General features: G+C 44.7%; 1 protein-coding gene across 2 annotated transcripts in view; it reads right to left on the bottom strand.

Moving 5' to 3' along the window:
* GALNTL5 (polypeptide N-acetylgalactosaminyltransferase like 5) overlaps positions 1 to 23,788 on the bottom strand; it is a 48,572-nt gene that overhangs the window by 17,166 nt on the left and 7,618 nt on the right. For both annotated transcript variants that reach the window (XM_002715078.5, XM_051857100.2), the window contains exons 2-5: positions 22,256 to 22,529; positions 15,531 to 15,651; positions 8,321 to 8,487; positions 6,277 to 6,399 (exon numbers count right to left, since the gene is read on the bottom strand). In XM_002715078.5, the coding sequence (XP_002715124.2) occupies positions 6,277 to 6,399; positions 8,321 to 8,487; positions 15,531 to 15,651; positions 22,256 to 22,490 (646 nt within the window). In that variant the 5' untranslated portion in view covers positions 22,491 to 22,529. The remainder of the gene's footprint in view (positions 1 to 6,276; positions 6,400 to 8,320; positions 8,488 to 15,530; positions 15,652 to 22,255; positions 22,530 to 23,788) is intronic.

Consider the following 23,788-nt stretch of genomic DNA (forward strand, 5'->3'; position numbering starts at 1 on the left):
AAAAATATCCATAGAAGAGGAGAAAACGTTTGCAAGTCACGTATCTGACTCCTATGCAGAATATATAAAGAACTCTTACAAATCATAAAAAGATGACTTGATTTAACAAAGGGGCAAAGGACTTGCACGGACATTTCTCTGGAGAAGATAAACCAATGGTTGATGAGTACATGAAAAGTGCTCAACATTTTCCATTAGGAAACATTAATCAAAACCACAGTGAAAAACCACTTCCCATCCACGGGGATGGCTGTAATGAAAAGACAGCAGCAAGTGTTGGTGATGTCGGTGGGAAATTGGAACACATGTCCAGTTCTGATGTAAAACATGGGTGGGGAGGGAGCAGGAACGCTCTTGCCTGGACCTGTGCCAGGATAGCTTGGTGCTCTCTGAGCTGACTTCTGCCATGGTATGGCCCACATAGCACTGCTGGGGGCGCCCTTCCCATCTTATCCGTAGCTCCCACAGATTGGGCACATGTTTCTATCCTGGTGGTCCAGACTCTGTTAATGCCTTAGGATCCTGTGTTCTACCTCCAGCTTCTCCTCGGCTGAGATCTGTTCATCTTTCTACACGGTCTACTGGACACCATCCAAGAAGGTCTCCGCAGCTCCCTCGCTCGGACGCCACCTGAGCACACACTAACCTAGAAGCCAGTGTCCTTTGCTCTGTAGCTAGCCACAGTCTCTTTTGAAAAAGAAATTGTGTTTATTTTCATTTTTTTAAGAGACACAGAGACAAAGGTCTTCCGTCCGTGGTTCATTTCCCACAGGCATGCAACAGCCAGGGCTGAGCCAGGCCAAAGCCAGGACCCAGGAACTCAAGCCAGGTCTCACGTGGGTCCCAAGAACCCAAGCACCTGAGCCCCACCTGCTGCCTCCCATGGTGTGTGTGAACAAGGAGCTGGAATAGGAAGTGGAGCAGGCACTAAAATCCAGGAGCTCCAATAAGATGTGGGAGTTCCAAGCAGTGTCCTAACCCCTTTGCCAAATGCCCACTCCTCTATTTTCTTCTTCTTTTTATTTAAAATCTTTTTGATTCTCAGGCAAGAAACTAACATCAGTTCACTTCTCATCCACTCCAGTGTATTTCTGGTGTTGCTTTGATGTCTGAGAACTTACTGAATCACACTGGTATAGAACACCTTTTCCTCATGCCTCAGCCAAAACTAAGCCGAGAAGGGTCCCATTTTGACTATTTGACTATAGATAAGTTTTCATACTACTGGTGGTACATAGTTGTTGTTGTTTTTTTTTTTTAAAGAGTTATTTATTTGAAAGACAGAGTTACAGAGAGAGGTAGAGACAGAGAGAGAGGTCTTCCATCTGCTGGTTCACTCCCCAGATGGCCGCAATGGCCGGAGCTGCACCAATCTGAAGCCAGAAGCTTCTTCTGGGTCTCCCATGTGGGTGCAGGGGCCCGAGGACTTGGGCCATCCTCCACTGTTTTCCCAGGCCATAGCAGAGAGCTGGATTGGAAAAGGAGAAGCCAGGACTAGAACTGGCGCTCCACACAGTTTTATACTTTGCATTTTCCACCAAAAATAGTTTCTACGGTATAGCATAACACTAGTGAGCATTTTCAAATTATGGCTTCTAATTTGTTAAGTGAAAAATGGCATCTGATTTTCCCACAAAAATAGACAATTGGCTAACAAGCCACAAGGACAAAGTTTCAACAACACTGCTTCTTAAAGAAATGCAAATAAAAACCAACGTGAGGTACCAGGATAACTATGACCTTCAAAAAATGGAAACATAATGTTAGCAAGGATTAGAGAAATCGAACATCTTGTCCATTGCTGGAGGAAATGTTAGTGGTGCAGCCAGTGTAGAAGAGCTTGGCTGGGGCTGTGTTGTCACATAGGGAGCTAAGGGGCTGCCTGCAATGCTGGCATCCCATAGGGGAGCACAGTTTCAAGTCCTGGCTGCTCTGCTTCCCATCCAGCTTCCTGCTAATGCGCCTGAGAAAGCAGAGGAAGGTGGCCTAAGTACTTGGGACTCTGCTATCCCTGTGGGAGACCCAAGTGGAGTTTCTGACTCCTGGCTTTGGCCTGACCCAGTGCTGGCTGTTGCTGACATCTGGGGCGTGAACCAGCACATGGAGGTTTTCTCTCTGTGTCTCTCCCTCTCTTTGGCATTCTGCCTTTCAAGCAAATGAATGAATCCTTTCTAAAAGATGAGAAGACTGGCCAGTGTTGTAGGGTAGTGAGTATGCTGCTGTCTGCAATGCCAGCTTCCTGTGTGGGCACTGGTTTGTGTCCCAGCTGCTCCACTTCCAGTCCAGCTCTCTGCTGTGGCCTGGGAAAGCAGTGGAAGATGGCCCAAGTGCTTGGGCCCCTGCACCCACGTGGGAAACCAGGAGGAAGCACCTGGTTCCTGGCTTCAGCCAGGCTCAGCCCCGGCTGATGTAGCCATCTGGGGAGTGAACCAGAGAATGGGAGATCTGTCAGTCCTTCTCTCTCTCTCTCGCTCTCTCTCTCTTTCAAATAAATAAGTACATCTTAAAAAGAAAAGGTGAGAAGAAATTAACTTAAAAAAGAAAAGTAAACAATTTTCCCAAATAGCTAATTGTTCAGGCACCACTAAAAAACAAGCACAACAAAAACAGAAATGGAAAACTCCACCTTTCTTCCCATACTGGTTTGTAGCAGCTTCTCTGTCACATATGTTGTGCACTTGTACACTTCACAATGCTTAAATGCCAAGAAAAGAAGAGACACTTTTTTTTTTAATCTAATTAACTATGGGAAATATTAGCAAGACTGATAATATCCATCACTGGCTGCAGGGCTGTTAACTGGTGCAAACATTTTTAAGAACAATTTGACAGTATCCATCAAAATTTAAAATAAGTACTATCTTTTACACAGCAATTCCATTTTTAGGAATTTATCCTATAGGCACAACCCCACATTTGCACATAAAGATACATTTACAAGAATTGTCAGTGCAATATTTTTTTAGTAGTAAAAATGAAAACCACCAATTGAGAAATGAGGAAATTATGACAATCATTTATGAAGTCTATTTAGAATACATACAATGCAGCCATTAAAAATAGGAAACATTAAAAAAATTAAATAGGAAATAGTTTTAAATAGGAAACATTAAAAAATATATAAAAACTATGGCCATGGGAAAAGTTCTTAAACCTTAAAAATAAATTAAAAGAAAAAACCTCAAGATAATATCAATAGTATGATTCCAGGTTACGCCACCACTAGTGACACTGGCATCCCATACTGGAGTGCTGGCTTGAGTCCTGGCTGTTCCACTTCCAACCCAGCTTCCTGCTAATTCATCTGGGAAAGCAGTGGAGGGCGGATCAAGTACCTGGGTCCCTGCCACCCATGTAGGAGACATGGTTCCAGGCTCTTGGCTTTGGCCTGGACCAGCCCTGGCTGCTGTAGCCATTTAAGGAGTAGCTAGTAGATGGAAGATCTCAGTCTATGATATTCTCTCTCTCTCACTCTCTCTCTCTCTCTCTCACTCTCTGTCACTCCTGTTTTTCAACTAAATAAATCTTAAAAAAAAAAAACAAAAACAAACCCTTAACATCCTGTGCATGTATACATGTGCATTATAAATGGACAAAGGGGTGGGCATTGTGGCACTATGAGTTAAAATGCTGCTTGGGATGCCAGCAGCTCATATTGGAGTGCTTGTTCAAGTTCTGGCTGCTCTGTTTTCAATCCAGCTTCCTACTAATGTGCCTGAGAACATAGCAGATGATTGTACAAGTAGTTGGGTTCCTGTCACCCATGTGGGAGACCTGGATGGAGTTCCTGGCTCCTGGTTTTGGCCTGGCCCGGCCCCATCTGTTGGAGTCATTTATTTGGAGAGTTAATGAAAGATCTCTCTCTTGGCCGGTGCCACGGCTTAATACGCTAATCCTCCGCCTGTGGCGCCGGCACACCAGGTTCTAGTCCTGGTAGGGGCACCAGATTCTGTCCCGGTTGCCCCTCTTCCAGGCCAGCTCTCTACTGTGGCCTGGGAAAGCAGTGGAGGATGGCCCAAGTCCTTGGGCCCTGCACCCACATGGGAGACCAGGAGAAGCACTTGGCTCCTGGCTTCAGATCAGCGTGGTGTGCCGGCCGCAGCAGCACACCGGCCGTGGTGGCCATTGGAGGGTGAACCAACAGCAAAAGGAAGACCTTCCTCTCTGTCTCTCTCTCTCACTGTCCACTCTGCCTGTCAAAAAAATAAAAAATAAAATAAAATAAAAAAGAAATAAAGAAAGAAAGATCTCTCTCTTGCTTTCTCTGTCCAATCTCCTTTGGTCTTTCTGTCTCTCTGCCTTTCAAATAAATAAACTGGATTCTGTCCCAGTTACTCCTCTTCCAGTCCAGCTCTCTGCTGTGGCCCAGGAAGGCAGTGGATGATGGCCCAAGTGCTTGGGCCCCGCACCTGCATGGGAGACCAGGAGGAAGCACCTGGCTCCTGGCTTCAGATCAGCGCAGCGTGCCAGCCATGGCGGCCACTTGGGGGGTGAACCAATGGAAGGAAGACCTTTCTCTCTGTCTCTCTCTCTCACTGTCTAACTCTGCCTGTCAAAAAAAAAAAAAAAGACCCTGAAAAGATGCCTACCATATTGTGTTAATGGCTTACAGTGCATTTGGGACAATGAATATGTATTGTCTTTGTAGTTAAGTAAGAGTATATTTCTACTGATCAGCCGCAAACATGTAAAAAGAGGATCAAATTTTGCTTTTATTTGCATCCCACTCAATAAGCAGTGTTCCTTGCTAAGCAGTGGGCTGTCTCACCTGGCTGCAACACAGCCTGGTAAAATACCCCTGCAGAATGATCCATCTCCTTTGATTGTGGTTTCGTGGCTTGCAGAGACCCCTGGGATCATTCAGGTTTGGCAGGAAGCCAGAGAGCAGGAAGCATGCGCCCTCTAAGGAGCTGCTTGCACCCCTCTCCCCCAGGACTCAGCCCCCCAACAGGGCTAACTGCTGAGGGCTCACCTAGGAAATGCACTAGACAGTGGGCTATCCTGTCTGGGGTTACGCCTCTCTTCCTGTGGGGTGGGGTGGGGTTGGGGGTGGGGTGTTCACATTCAATGCCTGCCCCATGCCTGGTCTCCTTGTCTGGATGTGGGCTCTCCCTGAAAGTCTTTGCTGGCAACGCCGGCAGTGTGATGCTCAGACCTCCCTTCAAGAGAGCAACTGTCTGCTGCCCAAATTTTGGGCTCTACTGTGGCTTGCAAGGCCACACTGTCCTCAGGTTGTGCCCAGCCAATGACTGAGCACAGTGCATGTGTACGGAGACAGAGATGGACCATTTGGACCCCCAGTGTAGGACTTCTTCAGCACAGTCTTGGCACAGGTCCCCCCCCCCCCCCAGCCTCTCTGAAAGCGCCACCATGGTCCAGCTCTTGGTACCAACCCCCTCCCTGCCCCCTTCACATGTGTCAGACTGGAAGCTGACGCACACTGCATCTCCGTTTCCCTTTTATCATTCACACTCATTTCCCCCATCAACTTTTCTCCTCATCATGGCCCCTGCTGCCAGGTCGCCCTAAACCAACCCATGTTTGCCTTTGGTGCTCTCCACGGGGAAGCCCTGTATCTCTAGTCCCTCCCCGCCCCCACGAATGCTTGCTCTCCTCACTCCTGCCCTGGTTGGTTACTGCTGGGTCCCCACGCAGAGAACTCCATCTCAGAGTTTGTGTTTGGAGGGACTCAGCTTGGGGCTGGGGCTGACATTAGGGTCCCTGCAAACGAGTATCTTCCATTTGAAATAACAAGTCCATGTTCTAAAGCAGAATGCGTTAACAGTGGCAAAAGCAGCTTAAAAAGTAGTGGAGTTGGGGCCGGCGCTGTGGCATAGCGGGTGAGGCTGCCACCTGTGGTGCCAGCATCCCATATGGGTGTCAGTTTGAGTCCTGGCTGCTCCACTTCCAATCCAGCTCTCTGCTGTGGCCTGGGAAAGCAGTAGAAGATGGCCCAAGTCCCTGGGCCCCGGAATCCATGTGAGAGACCCGGAAGAAGCTCCTGGCTCCTGACTTAGGATCAGCGCAGCTCTGGCCATTGGGGCCAATAGGGGAGTGAATCAACGGATGGAAGACCTCTCTGTCTGTCTCTATCTCTCTGCCTCTCCTTCTCTCTGTGTGTAACTCTTTCAAGTAAAATAAATCTTAAAAAAAAAAAAAGATAGTGGGCTCTATTTCCACTTTGTGATGAAGTTGGAGGGGACGTGGAGGAAGACGTGTGTGTGAGAAGGAAGAGCTGGACACAGCCGTGGGCTCACGTCCAGAACAAATATTTACCAGAAGCGTGAGCTGCTCCGATCAATCTTGCACGAATCAGTCCCTCTCTTCTTTTGTTTCTTATTAATTTAACCACTCCCCGAAAATCTTCCAGCTTCTGATCTAGCTCTTCTTTCAAATCATCTGGAAAGATATCCAACAACTACTTACATTTCTAAACTGATCTATTATTTATAAATAATTTATAAATTATTCATTATCATGGATTTCTGAAAACCATGCTATGTCACAGAGATTCCAACTGTAAAAGAAAATTGTATCCTATGTAAGGGAGAGAAAGAAAAGTGATCCATTTTTCTATGCTTCTGGTGAAACACTTCTATTTTGATAAGCCATTATTAAAATTTGAATAGAAAATTTGAGCTATGGGGCTTGGGTACAATCTGACTTTGCTAATATCTGTGCTAACTATACTGTAATCAACTCTGATTGTGGCTTTGCAATAACTCTTAGCCAAGTTATTAAACTCTTCAAAGTCTGTTTGCTCATCAGTGGGGAAAGGTTATCCATCATGTTTCTAGCAACTCTAGAAAAAAGAACTCCATCACCCAAGTGTTGGGCAGCCAACACGATGGTTAGAAAGGAATCTGGGACCAGGTGAGATTATTACAGGTGCCGCAGAGGCCTAAATCCCCATGTCCCAGGAATCTGCATCCAGGCACTGGGGATCCATGGGGGCCAGCACATGACGAGGGCAGCAGACAGCAAGATCTCCTTCCCCGTCTTTAGAAAGAGTGCCAGGGCCCTGCTGAGAGGTAGGACACAGGCCTCAGAGCTTTGCTTGCAAGGCGGGGCAGCATTTTGGCTCAGATCCTGAAAACGCCTCTCCAGTGTGTAGGATGCAAGCAGGCTCTGTGGGCCAGGCTTTGGGGCTGAACAAGGTAGCTCTGACAGTGGATATCATTGACATGAAGTAGAGGGCTGGGGTTTCTCCAAAGATGGTCACTATGCTGTCTTGCCATCAAAAGGGGCCAGGCCCATGGGAAAAGTGGAGGCAGCAGGTCAAGGCCAGGCGCTTGTGTAACTCCGGGCCCCAGACCCCTGGGACCCGTGCACCAGCTTGTAGGAGTTTCATCAGGAGTGCGTATGGGTATAAAAAGCAAAAAAAAAAAAAAAAAAAAAAAAAAAAAGGTTCTGTTTAAAAAAATCATCCTACATCATCCTACAGCATATGAAGATTTGTCATGAATCACAGGAAAGACTGTGTCAATCTTCAGCTCCATCAGAACACAGAAAACCCTTTGTTCTGTGGTTGAGAATCTGTGTGGGCCCAAGGCTCAGGTCTAGGAGGAGAAGTAGACACATTTGATCTGACAGCACATTCATATCCTGGCCCCCTTAGTTTCTTATGGAGGACTACTACGTAGCATAGCAAATTATGAGCAGCTTACCAGATGTCATGGACTGAATGTCTGTGTCCTCTTAAAGTTCATATGTCAAAACCTAATACCCTGGGGCTGGCGCCGTGGCGCAGTAGGTTAATCCTCCTCCTGCGGTACTGGCATCCCATATGGGCACCAGTTTTAGTCACAGCTGCCCCTTTTCCAATCCAGTTCTCTGCTATGGCCTGGGAAAGCAGCAGAAGATGGTCCAAGTCCTTGGGTCCCTGCATCCGCATGGGAGACCTGGAAGAAGCACCTGGCTCCTGGCTTCGGATAGGTGCAGCTCCGGCCATTGCAGCCATTTGGGGAGTGACCCAGTGGATGGAAGACCTTTCTCTCTGTCTCTCCCTCTCACTGTTTGTAACTCTACCTCTCAAATAAATAAATAAAAATCTTTTTTTTTTTTTAAATCTAATTCCCAGAATGATGGCATTTGGAAGTATGGACTTTGGGAGGTATTAGGTCATGAGGTGGAGTCCCTCTCCCAACTCTACACTCATACATAAGCTACATAAAATACCTAATTGTTCCAAACTCACCATATACACACAGCTCATAGTGCATTGCCTCCTTCAATACTTACCCCAAATGTTCACTGTATAAAACACCCAAGCACTCTCCATCAGGGAGAGTACTACCTTCAAAGTAGGGATTAATCTTACCAAATTCGCTCATGTCATCTACCAAGATAATTTCTTCAAGGAGATGAGATGGAGTGAGATTCACGACACTGGACAATGTCCGAAGCAAGGCATTAATTTCTTCATTGTGGAAACAAATAATAATGCTGGCAGTAGGGAGACGGTGTGGGTACCGTTTTTGATGACATCTGTGGTCATGAATAATAAGAAAATCACTCAATCTAAAAATCTTGGATAGGAGGTGGGTGTTGGGTGAGGTGGTTAACACAACACTCAGATACCTGCATCCCATATTGAAGTGCATAGGTTCAAGTCCCAGCTATACCCTCATTTCACATTCCTGCCAGTGTGCATCCTCGAGGCAGAAGGTGATGTCTCAGGTGACTGGGTCCCTGCCACCTGCCACCCGTGTGGGAGCCCTGGATTGAATTCCTGGCCTTGCTCTGCCCTAGCCCTGGCTGTTGTGACCATTTGGGGAGTGAACCAGCAGATGGGAGGTCTCTTTTTTTGTCTATGTGTCTGTGTCTCTCTCTTTTAAATAGATTAAAAAAAGAAAACAATAAAAGCCGTGGATATTTTGGGGTCTCATCAAACACCTTTCCTTATTTTGTTCTTTTTTTCCCTCTTTTCTCCTTCAATTGGAGATTATGATAATGAGATAACAGTACATCTAAAAAGACAAAAATTAAGATGCAAAATTTATTTAATTTTTCTGTTGTTCTAATATTTTCAAATTCACTTTGTCCCTCTTAGTACCACTAATAATCACTCTGAGATTGATCATCCTACTTCTATCTTTTTTTTCGAGGGGGACAGGCAGAGTTAGACAGTGAGAGAGAGAGACAGAGAGACAGAGAGAAAGGTCTTCCTTTACCGTTGTTCACCCCCCAAATGGCCTCAACGGCAGGCGTGCTGTACCGATGGGGGGTACTTTAAGTGAAAGAGAAAAATGTTTTTGATGTGGTTAAACAGGGTTGGTCAGAAGTCAACCACAAACATTAGAAAGTTAAATACTAAAAGAATAATTTCCAACTTGTTCTACGAGGTCAACATTTGATTCGACAACAACAACAAAAACCAACAGGGGCCGGCGCTGTGGTGTAGTAGCTTAAGCCTCTGCCTGCAGAGCCAGCATCCCATATGGACACTGGTTTGAGTCTCAGCTGTTCTACTTCTGATCCAGCTCCCTGCTAATGCACCTGGGAAAGCAGTGGAAGATGGCCCAAGTGCTTGGGCCCCGGCACCCACGTGGGAGAACTGGAAGAAGCTCCTGGCTCCTGGCTTCGGATCAGCGCAGCTATGGCCATTGCGGCCATCTGGGGAGTGAACCAGCAGATGAAAACCTGTTTCTCTCTTTCTCTCTCTCTCTTTCTCTCTAGCTCTACTCTCTGTAACTCTGTCTTTCAAATAAATACAATAATTAAAAAAAAAAGCCTCAGGAAACAAGGAATAAAAAAATTTTCCTCAGTTTGAAAAAGGACAGGTTGAAACACCTCTTGTCAATGTTGCATTTAATGGGGAAAGCTTGAGTGTTAAGCTCAAGAACAAAAGAAGGCCACCTACTCTCACTATTCCTATTCAAGGCTGTATTGAAGGTTGTAGCCTGCTTAGGAAGTCAAGAAACAAAGTGTCCAAACTGGAAAAGAAGAAGGAAAAAGCATCCTTATTTTCTGATGATATGCCAACATATGTAAACAATCCAACAGGATCTAAAACAAACAAAAACCTCACAAACTACTGAAACTAATCAGGGAATTTTGCAAGGTTATAGGATGTAAGACCAATATACAACATTCAGTCATATTTCTACATATCAGCAACAAACAATTTGAGGGTGAAAATTTGAAAATATTATTTACAATGCCATCAAAATGTGAAACACTTAAGGATAAATCTGGTAAAAGACATTTAAGGTTTTTTTTTTTAAATAAAGATTTGGTTGTTTATTTGAAAGAGCTACAAACAAGGAGAAGGAGAGGGAGAGGGAGAGAGAGAGAGAGAGAGAATCTCTCATCCATTGATTCATTCCACAAGTGGCTACAATGGCCGGTGCTGGGCCAGGCTGAAGCCAGGAGCCAGGAGCTTCTTTCTGAGTGCAGAGACCCAAGCACTTGGGCCGTCCTCTACTGCTTTCCCAGGCACATTAGCAGGGAGCTGGATTGGAAGTAGATCAGCTGGGACTCGAACTGTCACCCACATGGGATGCTGGCACTGCAGGAGGCAGCTTTTACCTACTAAGCAACAACACTGGCCCCCAAAATTTAAGACTTGTACAACGAAAAAAAAAAAAAAAAACCTTGAGAGATATTTAAGGAGACCTATGTAAAAGAGAGAGATACCTTGTTCAAGGTGTGAGAAGACTCAAAATTGTTAATATGTAAATTCTCAGATTGGACTCAGTGTAAACCCTAAGAAAACCTACAGCAGGCTTGTGTGTGAAAACTGATAGATGATTCTAACATTATATGGAAGTGGATGGAACCTTAATATTGACTGAAAAACGTGTAGACAAACACTTTATGATTTCTAAGCTTGTTATAAGTTTGTAGTAATCAAGATAGTGTGGCATTGGCCTCAGAATAAATGAATAGAGGGGGTGGCATTGTTGTGCAGTGGATTAAGCCGTCTGTGACACCAGCATGCCATGTGAGCATGGGTTTGAGTCCTGGCTGCTCCACTTCCAATCAGCTCCCTGCTATGGCCTGGGAAAGCAGTAGAAGATGGCCCATGTGCTTGGGCCCCTGCACCTGCGTGGGAGACCCAGAAGAAGCTCCTGGCACCTGACTCCAGCTTCTTGCTAATGCAGACCCTGAGAGGCAGCAGGGATGGCTCGAGAAACTGGGCTCCTGCAACCCCCAAGGGAGACCTGACTGAGTTCTAACTCATTGGCCCAGCCCAGTCCTGGCCATTGTGGGCGGCACAGGGGAGAAAACCAGGAAACAGAAGTGCTTTCTATTTGTCTTTCTCTGCCTTCAAATATAAATCATTTCAAAAGATTAATTTTGACTCTTAATTAATATCATATACAAGAATTAACTCAAAATAGACTGTAAACCTAAAGGAAAGATGGAAACCACAGTACTTCTACAAGGAAATACATGAGAAATATTTGTGATTTTGGATCAGGCAAAAGTAAAATTAAAATAACAAATAATTTTAATTAAATACAAATAAAATTATAAATAATCAAATTACTATGCTGGATGTCATCAAAATTAAAACTTCTGCTTTTCAAAAGTCACTGTTTATAACATGTAAAAAATCAGCCACAGACTCAGAGAGACTATTTCCAATCATATATCTTGGTCTTTCTCTGACTACATGAAGAATTCTCAAACCCAGTAACAAGAACGCAGTCTAACCGAAAAAAATGGGCAAAATATTTGAACTCAACAAAGAAGATATGCAGGTGGAAAATAGATACAGAAAAAGATGGCCACGCCATCAGCCTGGTTGGCAAAGATGTGGAGGCACCAGGAATCCCACTGCCAAGGAGAAGGTGAGAGGGAGCCATCACTTTTTCCATGTATGGTGGTTTTCTCCTCAGCCATCCCATTTGCTGGCACACAACTGTTCCTAGTAGACTCTTAGGATCCTGTACATCTGTGGTGCCAACTTTCAGTCCTTCATTTCTGACTTCATTTGCGTTTTCAATCTTTTTTCTTAATCTACTTAAAATTCCCCAAATTTGTTTATCTTTTCAAAGTCAACGCTTACTTCTTGTTCTCCATTGTTTTCTGTTTCCCAGTTTCTATTTCATTTACTTTGCCCCGATCTGTTTTAAAGTTTAATTTTAATTACTTTAGTTGAAAGGGGGAGAGAGAGAGAGGAACCTTCGACTCATGGGTTCACTCCTTAAATGCCTACAACAGCCAAGTCTGGGCCAGGCTGAAGCCAGGAACCTGGAACTCCGCCTGGATCTCCCGGAATGCCGGCGCTTCAGGCCAGGGCTTTAACCCACTGTGCCATAGCACTAGCCCCCTATTTAGTTCTGATCTTAATTTTTTCCTTCCTTTTGGCATCTTTGGTTTAATTTGTTCTTTTCCTAGTTTTCTAAGCTGTAACATTAGGTTGTTTATTTGGGGTCTTTTTTGATGTATGTGTTTTGTCCTGTGAACTTCCCTTTTCGAACTGTTTCTGCTATATCCCATAAGCTCAGTATGTTGAGTTTCCATTTTCAATTTTATCAAGATATTTTTAGTTTCAATTTTAATTCCTTTGTTGACCCTTGGGTGTATAATAACATGTTTAATTTCCACAGATCTGTGAGTATTTGGACATTCTTTCTAATATTGATTTCTGGTTTCATACTATTGTGGTCAGAAAAGGTATTTGAGTTCAATTTTCGTCAATTTGTTCAGATTTGCTGTGTGGGGGAGGCACTGTGGTGCAGTGTATTAAGCTGTTGCTAACTAAGGATGCCCACTTTCCATAATGGAATGCCTGGTTTGACTGTCAGTTATTCTGTGCTTCCCACCCAACTTCTGAATGTACCTGGAAGGTGGCGAATGATGGCCCAAGTACTTGGGTTCCTGCCACCCACGTGGGAGACAGGGTGGAGTTCCTGGCTCCTGGGTTCTGCATGGCTCGGCTCTGACCATTGTGGCCATTTGTGGGATTGAAACAGCAGATAGAAAAATCTCTCTTTCTCTCTATCTCTTTCACTCTGCCTTTCAAATAAATAAATAATAAATAAATAAACTTAAAAAAATTTTTTTTTTATTTTTTGACAGGCAGAGTGGACAGTGAGAGAGACAGAGAGAAAGGTCTTCCTTTGCCGTTGGTTCACCCTCCAATGGTCGCCGCGGGCGGCGCGCTGCAGCCGGAGCACTGCGCTGATCCGATGGCAGGAGCCAGGTGCTTCTCCTGGTCTCCCATGGGGTGCGGGGCCCAAGCACCTGGGCCATCCTCCACTGCACTCCCTGGCCACAGCAGAGAGCTGGCCTAGAAGAGGGACAACCGGGACAGAATCCGGTGCCCCGACCGGGACTAGAACCTGGTGTGCCGGCGCCACAAGGCGGAGAATTAGCCTAGTGAGCCATGGCGCCGGCCTGTAAATAAACTTTTTAAAAAATGGTGTTTCTTGCCAGTGCCGCGGCTCACTAGGCTAATCCTCCGCCTGCAGCTCCGGCACACCGGGTTCTAGTCCTGGTTGGGGCGCTGGATTCTGTCCCAATTGCTCCTCTTCCGGGCCAGCTCTCTGCTGTGGCCAGGGAGTGCAGTGGAGGATGGCCCAAGTGCTTGGGCCCTGCACCCACATGGGAGACCAGGAGGAAGCAGCTGGCTCCTGGTTTTGGATCAGTGCAGCGTGCCGGCTATAGCAGCCATTTAGGGGATTTACCAACGGAAGGAAGACCTTTCTCTCTGTCTCTCTTACTGTCTAACTCTGCCTGTCAAAAAAAAAAAAAATGGTGTTTCTAATTTTTAACAATTACTTGGTGTGTGGCCTAACATGTAGTCTATCTTGGGAGATTTTCCATGTGTGCTTGAGAAGTGTTATGTATTCTGCACACACTTCTTTTCAATTACAAAATCAAGGTCAAAGAAAAATAAAGTCAGGCAAAGCTGAAAAGGATACTACAGTAATGACTGAGAATCTGTTTGGACTCCAGATAATGACAGCTACTCCTAGCAGATAACATTTATTTTTCTATGGAATTCCTTTTTATGGAATAGAATTCTTTTTATGGAATAGCATCTCCTTAAGTTAACATTTTGAATAATATGCAGATCTCTCTAAACGTATTGTTTTCCTTGTAAATAATCACTTGATGGAGGAAGGGAAGAAAAGGCAGTCACACTACCTATTTATTTATTTATTTATTTATTTTATTTGACAGGCAGAGTTAGGCAATGAGGAAGAGACAGAGAAAGGTCTTCCTTCTGTTGGTTCACCCCCCCAAATGGCCGCTACAGCTGGCGCGCTACGCTGATCTGAAGCCAGGAGCCAGGTGCTTGCGCCATCCTCCACTGCATTCCCAGGCCACAGCAGAGCTGGACTGGAAGAGGAGCAACCGGGACCAGAACCCAGAGCCCATATGGGATGCCGGCACCGCAGGTGGAAGATTAACTTAGTGAACCACGCACCGGCCCCACACTATTTTAGAAGGTGCAATTGAGTGGAAAGAAATGATGGGATGGAGAGAAATTCATTACTTATCAAAATTCCAAAACACTGGCTTTTGTGGTAGTTAAATAGAGAGGAAAACAAATCTAAGTGAAATTCATATCATGATCTACGGCCTCCATAAATTTAAATTGTTTTTCTTTTATTATAACCCAAATAGACTGTGTCAGTGTGTGCACAAACACTGTATCTCCTGCACATACCATGTCATAAATGGTGTTGGTGGCTTCAAATGTCTGTTACACACAATTTGCAATAAGGCCAAGTGACCCCACTTTGTCCCCTTCCCAGGAACTTGGTCATTATCTCTGTATTATGTCTATATTTCTTTCCTTAAGGGCATTTCATGGAGTTTAAGGGGAGGACCAGCCCTCTGTCTGGACACCATCAGCACCTAAATGAGATTTAAAAAGCATGGACACTATGCTACAGTATGGATGAACACTGAGGACGTTATGCTAAGTGAAATAAGCCAGCCACAGAAGGTGAAATGCTGTGTGAGTCCACTTCTCAGAGGCTCCTGGAGGAGTCAAGGTCAGAGACAGACAGAGGGTGCTGGTTGCCAGGAGCGTGGGGGCGGAGACAGAGAGAGCTGTTCAGAGTGGACAGAGTTTCAGTTTGGAAAGATGAAGAAGTCTGGCAGTGGACGGTACCGACGTTGTACAGTAAGGTGAATGTCCTTAATGCCACCGAAGTGGACGTTTTAAAACAAAATTGTCAATTTTATGTCAGGTGTATTTTATAACATTTTTTTTAAAGAGGCCTTAACATAAATGACTGAAGGAAGTGTGAAAATAAAGGAGACTTTGGAGAAAAAATACATAGCTGGTAGAAGCATTTTCCACTAGGACCGTATCCCCACCTCCGCAAAAACTGTAATTTAATAAAAACATCCGTGGGTGATTCAGTCTGTGGAGATCCCTAGAACACACTCTGTTCCAGTGGGGAAGGTATTCTCTGTGCTATAAGCTTTAGAATCTTGAAATCAGATCTGGACAGGATCTGACTTCAAGTCTGGAAAATAGTGATCTATATTATAAGACTTCTAATATGTTGAAATTAAAATCTAGTTCATAACTTTAAAAAAAAATAGATGAAACATACATTTTATCCCTGGTATCTGGCACATCTCTTCTGATGCCCACACTTCTACTGATAAGGATATTTAATCCATATTTGAAAAATCCACTATAAAATTCTGGATTGGAATGGTTAAAATTGCCAACTGCAAGAAAACATAATTAGAGTCACATAAGTAAAGACTTATCACAACACACAGAGCAGGTCAACAGGGACAACACTGCTGGCCTCGCTTCTTTTACAATGAGACACAATCATTTTTTTGGAATCCAAAGAGCCCAGCATTGACAAGGGAGTACAGAGCACTGACACAAGTCAAAGCGGATTCTCTTGCAAAGTGTAGTCAGCATTGGGTCTTCCAGTGAAGGAATCCTTAGGATACTTGGTGCACTGGTGATTCTCGACTGTAGTGTGACATGATAGTGACAAAAGGACTTGCGGCAGGCAGAGGGATGAGCGTGGAAATCCCTCGCCAAAGTTCCATATCCAGGGAACAAGGTGAGATAATCAGACGGCAGCCCAGATAAATCAGTCACAGTAATAAGTGAAGCTGGGGGCGATTCCCCTTTCAAAGGTAAAAGCTCTTAAGTGGAAGTAGAAACCAAAACGTAGTCATAAAAGATAAAATTAAGTAAAATGCTTCACAGTGAAAGGACGGTCAAAGAATCCAAGAGGCAAAATATCATCACAAAAAGGTATACAATTTCGCCTGCAGAAGCACTCAGAGAGCCATTTGATACTAAGAGTTATGTCTCAGGGAGATTTCATAGCAGTGTGCTTGTAGGAGTGTTTAATGATGCCAGACAATGACACAACAAAACCCTGCAGAAACATGGTTTGAAATACTAACATGACTGCCAGGGAGAAATAGCAATAGAATTAGAAAAAAAAGATTTATTTATTTGAAAGAGTTACAGAGAGAGGGAGAGAGAGAGAGAGAGAGAGAGAGAGAGAGAGTCTTCCATCTGCTGGTTTACTCCCCAAATGGCTACAACGGCTGGGGCTGGGCCAGGCCAAAGTCAGGAGCCAGAAGCTTCCTCCAGGTCCCCCATGTGAGTGCAGGGGCCCAAGCACTTGGGCCATCTTCTGCTGCTTTCCCAGGCACACTAGCAAGGAGCTGGGTGGAAAGTAGAGCAGCCGGGATTCGAACCGGTGCCTGTAGAGGATGCAGGCATTGCATGTAGTGGCTTAACCCACTATGCTTAAACTATTCCAACAATGGAATATTTGAAGTACAACTTTGAATCGGAGGAAACAGTTGGGAGGAATAAGCTAATCAAAACCTAAGCCTCCACTGGGCAGACGCAGATAGAGCCTGGATATCCTTCTGGGTGGTGTTGGCTGCTGCTGGTGGGGGGTGGAGGGTTGGTCTTTTACAATCTGAACCTGGTGGGAGCAGGTGTATCACTCCTCGGCCTTTTGGCTGAGATCAAGAGTGGAGAGCGGGTGATACTCCGAGTCTCTTGGTGGCATGTTGAACCTGTAGCTCCACCTGGCAGCAACAAGAATTAATGAAGTGAGGTGGGGCTTATCAGCAGGTCCCCTGCTTCAGCCCCGCTGGCCTTTGCTGTCGCTGGGGGCCCCTATGGGGAATGGAATCTTCACTCTCCCTTGGTAGCAACAAGAGAGACACTGGTCAGGGTGGTTGACCCTCCTGGTCGCTCTTGCCCTTGTGCCAGTGAGGCCTCCTGGGGAGCTGAGCCTCTCCTGTCTGGTGTTAGTGAGTTCAGCAGAACGAGGGAGGAGAAGCACTGCTGGTGGGCAGTTCGCCTTCCTCCACCACTCCTGCCCTGAGTCTCCTCCCTGGTGTCAGGAGGAAGCGACATTCAGAACGAGGTTCATATAAGTCAGTGTCTCATTCCACAGGGAAGAGCCGCACTTTCGCTGCTTTCACCTGCTGTGAGGCCAGGGGCACACCTGGGTGGTGTCTGTGGGCCCACCGGAAGCTGGATATACACGTTCTTCAGGTCCTGGTGCTACATCTCAACAGGGGGTCTGCTGACTGGAAAACAGAAGGTCACAGAGGATCCAGAGTCTCCCAGCACCCGAGATGTTCAGGGTACAGTGGAAAATGCCGTGTCACACCAAGAACCAGGAAGATCTCAGGTTGAATGAAAGAGAGAGCTAAGATGCCAACCCCCAAATGAGTCAGAGGCTGAGACTAGGATGTTAAAGCAGCAGACACAGCAATGCGGGGAACACATGGAAAAGGGGGAAATCCCAGCACAAGAGACAGAAGCTGTAGAACAATAACCCAGTGGAAATGATAGGACTAAAACACGCAGTAAGCTTAATAAACTTGCTGAGTGGGCCAGGTGGTCGAGTGGTAATGATGTAGGAAGGAGCCGGTGATCTCGAGGACCCGACAGTAGAATGTAACCATCAGAACAACAGAGAGAAAATAGGCTGAAACAAAATGAAGAAAATCTCATGGCTCTGTGGGTTAGTAAGGTAAATTTGTATAAGAATTACAGAAGGAGAGGAGAGAAAGTAGGATTGAAAACCTATCTAGGGGCCGGCGCTATGGCATAGCAGGTAAAGACGCCGTCTGCAGCGCCAGCATCCCATATGGGTGCCGGTTCGAGTCCCGGATGCTCCACTTCCCATCCAGCTCTCTGCTACAGCCTAGGAATAGCAGTGGAAGATGGCCCAAGTCCTTGGGCCCTTGCACCTGCATTGGAGTCCTAGAAGAAGCTCCTGGCTTCTGGCTTCGGATCGGCACAGCTCCAGCTGTTGTGGCCATCTGGGGAGTGAACTACTGGATGGAAGACCTCCCTCTCTCTCTCTGTCTCTGCTTCTCTGTGTAACTCTGCCTTTCAAATAAATAAGTATTTAACAACAAAAAAAAAAAAAAGGAAAGAAAAGAAAATCTATCTAATAATGTCTGGGGCAGGCATTTAGCCTCATGGTTAAGCCACAGTTGTCCCTTATTGAGTACCTGGATCTGATACCTCGCTCAGCTCCGGATACCAGCTTCCAGCCTATGCAGAGCCTGGGAAGCTCAAGTAGGTGGATTCCTGCTACTCCTGTGGGAGATCTAGAGTGATTTCCGGGCTCCCAGCTTCAGCTGTTGCGGGCATTTGCAGAGACCGATAGATGGGAGGTTTCTCTCTCTCCCTCTCCTCCTCTGTCTCTCAAATAAAACAAAAATCTAAAGAGAAATAAAACCTGAAAAATTCCCGAATTTGGTCAAAGATTCAAGAGGCTGGATACAGTTTCAAACAGGATAAACCAAAGACATCCATGTCAAGAAACAGCATAATTAAGCTTCTGAAAACTGAAGGCAAAGAAAAATTTTTGAAAGCAACCAGAGTAAAGATCTCTATAAAGGAACACCCAAGTGAATACTGTGGATGTCTCCTCTGAAACCTTGGAGGGTTAGAAGAAGTGGCAAAACATGTTCTAGTGTGGAAAGGAAAGAACTATCAACAGTGAACCAAAAAATCCTTCAGGAATCATGGGAAAATAAAGAAAAAAGGGTTTGTTACTAGAAAACCAACCCTTAAAGAACAGAAGGAAATGCTTAGAATGATAAAAGAAGGCTTAGAACTTCAGAAAACAACACCAAAATGGGCAAAAACAGGAGTAAATATAATTGTCTATCACTCTCATTTTACAACACATTCTCTGATGTGGTTCTCTGTGTACGTACAAGAAATACTAAGAAAAATTGAATTTTAAAATTGGAGAGGTTAAGAATTTTATTTCTTACATTTGAAGTGACAAAACAGTGGCGCAAGGAGACTGTGATAAATTATATATATATTTTTTATATATATAGCATAACATCTAAAGCAATCACTAAGAAAACTATACAAAGCAGTATGTTCAAAAGCACTGTAGGGGGCAGGTGTTGTGGCACAGTGGGCTAAGCCACAGCTTAGATCACCCACAGCCCTTTAACTGTTGAAGTGCCAGTTGACTACTCTGCTTCTGATCCAGCTTCCTGCTAATATGCCTAGGATGGTGGTGGGTAATGGCTGTTGTACCTGGATCCCTGCCACCCACTTGGGATACCTGGGTGAAATTCCAGGCTCCTGCCTTTCCTGGCTTTGGCATGGCGCAGACCTGGCCATTACGGGCATTTGGAGAGTAGAACCAGTGGATGAAAGATCTCTGTCTCTGTCTCTCTCTGTGTCTGTCTCTGTTTCACTCTGCCTCTAAATAAATAAACCTTTTAAAACATACTCTAAACAAATCAATATGGAATTGTGAAAATTGTTCAAGTAACCGCCAGGAAGTTAAGATGCAGAGCACCGAGAAACAGAAGAAACATACACACATAGAAAAATAACAAAATGGTTGACCTAAGCCCCAATATATCAACAATTTTATTAAATGCAGATGACATAAGTTGCCAAATGAATCACAGATTGGCAAGTTGGATTAAAAATGATTCAACCTTATGTTGTCTTTGAGAAACTCGCTTCAACGTGATACAGGCAGATTGAAAATAAAAGGTTAAGGAAAGATAGGCCGTGCACCTATTCATCAAAAAAGCAGGAGTGGCTGTGTTTATAGCAGATAAAAAATGCTTCAGAGCCAACAAAATCGCCAGAGTCAGAGGGAGATACTACATAATGACAAAAGGATCAAGCTACCGGAAAGACATCATGATGCTGAAAATGAATATGCCATACACAGACCCTAAAAATAAAGTAAAATAAAATAAAATAAAACATGAAACAAAAAACTGGTAGAGTTGCAAGGGCACAAAGTGAACTTCAGAATTATAGTTGAGGCTTTCAACAACCCACTGTTAGTGACTGACAGGACTATTGGTCCCCAAATCAGCAAGGATACAGGGTGAACTGTGAACAGGATTTAACTGAAATATATAGAGAACACTCAACCTGACAGTAGCAGAATATACTTTTGATTTTCAAGCATCCATGGAACATTCCCTGTAATCTGGATTATAAAACAAACCTCAAAAATGTAAAAGGATTGAGTGATGGAGTATATTTTATGAGCATAATATGATCAAATGGGGAATCAGTGACCGACAGACAACAGAAGTATCTGGATATTTGGAAACCTGACAGTAAACTTCAGAATAATCCAGAGAGAAGATCCCAGAGGAAATATGAAAACAGAACCACATGAGAATGAACACACAACACACTCAATTATGCGGGATGCAGTTAAAGCAATATGAAGAAAATGCCAGTTCTCAAGTTAACCTACAGATTCAATGCCATGCCATTCAAAATTCCTGCAGGTTTTTTTCTTGGGGGGGGAGGGGTAGAAATGAATAAGTGTTTCCAAGAGTTTTATGGGTAAGCAAAAGATCTGGAATAACCAGCATGATTTTTTAAAAGAGCCAAATAGAGTCCAGAACTGGAGCCACATGTGAATGATCAATTGGTTTTGACAAAGGTGCCGAGATGGGAAAAGGCCAAGTTCCCACAAATGGTGCTGCATCACCTGATGTCCAAGGGCAAACACGGCCATGAGCCCTTACCTCACGGCCTCACACACGCTAACTCACCATGGATCCTGGCCCTTAGGTAAAACCCCAAACTTGAACATTTCTAAAAGGAGACATACTCATCGAATGTAATCTTTGTATACTTGGGACAAGCAAAGATTACTTGGATAAAACATAAAAGACATGAACCAGCTGTTTCACCCCGAGAAAGAGCACCCTCCACTGAGAGAGCACTGTTCTCCTGGGCCCTCACCCCTGATCACTTCCTCTTGTGCTGTCACCACGAGAGAGCAGTGAGACTAAGATCAAACACCAGGGTGTGGCCCAGGGGAACCAGCTGCTGGATGTCAGCCAGCACCTGCCATGCAGAGTAGGGCCAAGCCGAGCTGAGATCCACAGCACAGAGGCCTGGTCATGGCTTTCATTTCTCCTTGTTCTTATTCTTTTCCTGTCTCTCTAGGTTTAGTTTGTTAAGTTAGGTCTTCGCGGGAGTAAACAGTGGAGGGAAACTACCTTTTTTTTTTTTTAATTAATTTATTTATTTAAAGTCAGAGTTGCAGAGAGAGAGGGAGAGACAGAGACGGAGAGATCTTCCATCTGCTGGTTCACTCCCCAGATGGCCATAAAGGCCAGTGCTGGGCCAGGCCAAAGCCAGGAGCCAGGAGCCAGGAGCCAGGAGCCAGGAGCTTCTTCTGGGTCTTCCACATGGGTGGCAGGGGCCCAACTAGTTGGGCCATCTTCCCTTGCTTTTCCCAGGCCATTAACAGGGAGCTGGGTGGGAAGTGGAGCAGCCAGGTACCCATTTAGGATGCCGGTGTCGCAGCTGGTGGCTTTACCTGCTATGCCACAATGCTGGCCCCAGGGAAAAATATCGTACAAACATAATGATGTGTGGAGAAAGCAAGTTCCAAAAGGATATGTACAGCAGGTATATTAAAACCATATACTGCCAGATTTTGCTTGGGAATAATAAGGGAGTGGAAAAGGCAGAGATGAGAAAGATGCCCCACAAAGTGGATTGGCAGCTACCTCCACGCTTGGAAAGAAGGAAGGAGAGTGTGCTTGGGGGAACTCTTAATTTATTTCTTTGAAAAAAAGAAACTTATCTAAAGCAGATATAGGTTATATAAATAATGTTTAAGTGGTAAATACACAATGCCTGTTTTACTATTTTCTGTGTATAAATATACACATATAAGTGAACCATTTCATAATTTAAAATTTGCTCTAAAAAGGACATTTTCTTACACTTCCAACTATCAAATTTGTACTGTATTCTTGCCTTGAAATGGTGAACAGAGAAAATGAAAATACTTACTTGGCTTAGAGTATGACTTCAGATGTTCAAATGCAGGTTCATCATCGATTTTTCGCAATGAGCCATGGTTAATTTGCTGAGGCACATCTTTTTCAAGAGACCAAATTGATGCTGATTCCCGAATTGTCTTCTGCTTGTTTTTCACATTGTGGTGGAAATATCTGAATAACAGAGCTTCCACTATCCCAAATGTCAAGAATCCACATAATAAACATTGAATTATTGGTTTTCTCATTGTAGACCTAGCATTTTTGAAGATCCACTTTTCAGCTTTCTAAGTCAGGAACAATTTAAGAGACGCAGTATTAGATATTTCAATATATGTAGATCAGTTACATAGCTTAAATTCAATTGTCAATGTTTCAAAAACTATCACTTTATATCAGTCCTCACCATATATAAGTATACAAAGTATATTTTTTATACTAGAAAAAAACTCTTAAAAACTGATATTTATAAGATTATCTAACATAAAAATATATAGCATGCTTATAAAACATATAATATGGTTTAAAGTCATTGGCCCATACTCCTGAGCATACAGTTCAAGGCACTATGAAAGAAGGCAACACATCCTGGAGTAACAGTACAGGTCTCTAAAAATTCTGGTCGAATAAGAGTCAGATTGTTAAAAAAATTTTTTTTGACAGATTTAGACAGTGAAGGAGAGAGACAGAGAAAGGTCGTCCTTCTGTTGGTTCACCCTCCAAATGGCCGCTACGGCCGGCTTGCTGCTCCGATCTGAAGCCAGGAGCCAGGTGCTTCCTCCTGGTCTCCCATGCAGGTGCAGGCACCCAAGCGCTTGGGCCATCCTCCACTGCCTTCCTGAGCCACAGCAGAGAGCGGGACTGGAAGAGGAGCAACCAGGACTAGAACCGGCACCCATATGGGATGCCGGCACCGCAGGTGGAGCATTAACCAAGTGAGCCACTGTGCCGGACCCGTTGTTAAAAATTTAAAAACAGGGGTCGGCATTGTGGCATAGAAGGTTGGACCTCTGCCTGTGGCACCAACATCCCATATGGACACTGGTTCTAGTCCCGGCTGCTCCTCTTCTGATTCAGCTCTCTGCCTGAGGCCCGGGAAGGCAGCATAGGATGGCCCAAGTGCTTTGCCCCCTGCACCTGCATGGGAGACCCGGAGGAGGCTCCTGGCCCCTGGCTTCATATAGGCCCAGCTCTGGCCATTGCAGCCATTTCGGGAGTGAATCAGCAGATGGAAGACCTTTCTCTCTGTCTCTCCCTCTGTCTGTAACTCTACCTCTCAAATAAATAGATAAAATCTTTTTGAAAAATGTAAAAACATGTGAGGTTACATGCTGGAGAAAAAGCAGGCAATGAGACCTAGGGTCTCCTGCTGATCGTACTGTAGATTGGTACAATCAATTTGGAAATATCTAGCTAAATTAAAGATATAGGGGCCGGCGCTGTGGTGCAGTGGGTTAAAACCCTGGCCTGAAGCGCCAGCATCCCATATGGGCGCCGGTTCAAGGCCTGGCTGCTCCACTTCCAGTCCAACTCTCTGCTATGGCTT

The sequence above is a fragment of the Oryctolagus cuniculus genome, chromosome 7 (genome assembly GCF_964237555.1).
Source record: "Oryctolagus cuniculus chromosome 7, mOryCun1.1, whole genome shotgun sequence".
In the NCBI taxonomy this organism is placed as follows: domain Eukaryota; kingdom Metazoa; phylum Chordata; class Mammalia; order Lagomorpha; family Leporidae; genus Oryctolagus; species Oryctolagus cuniculus.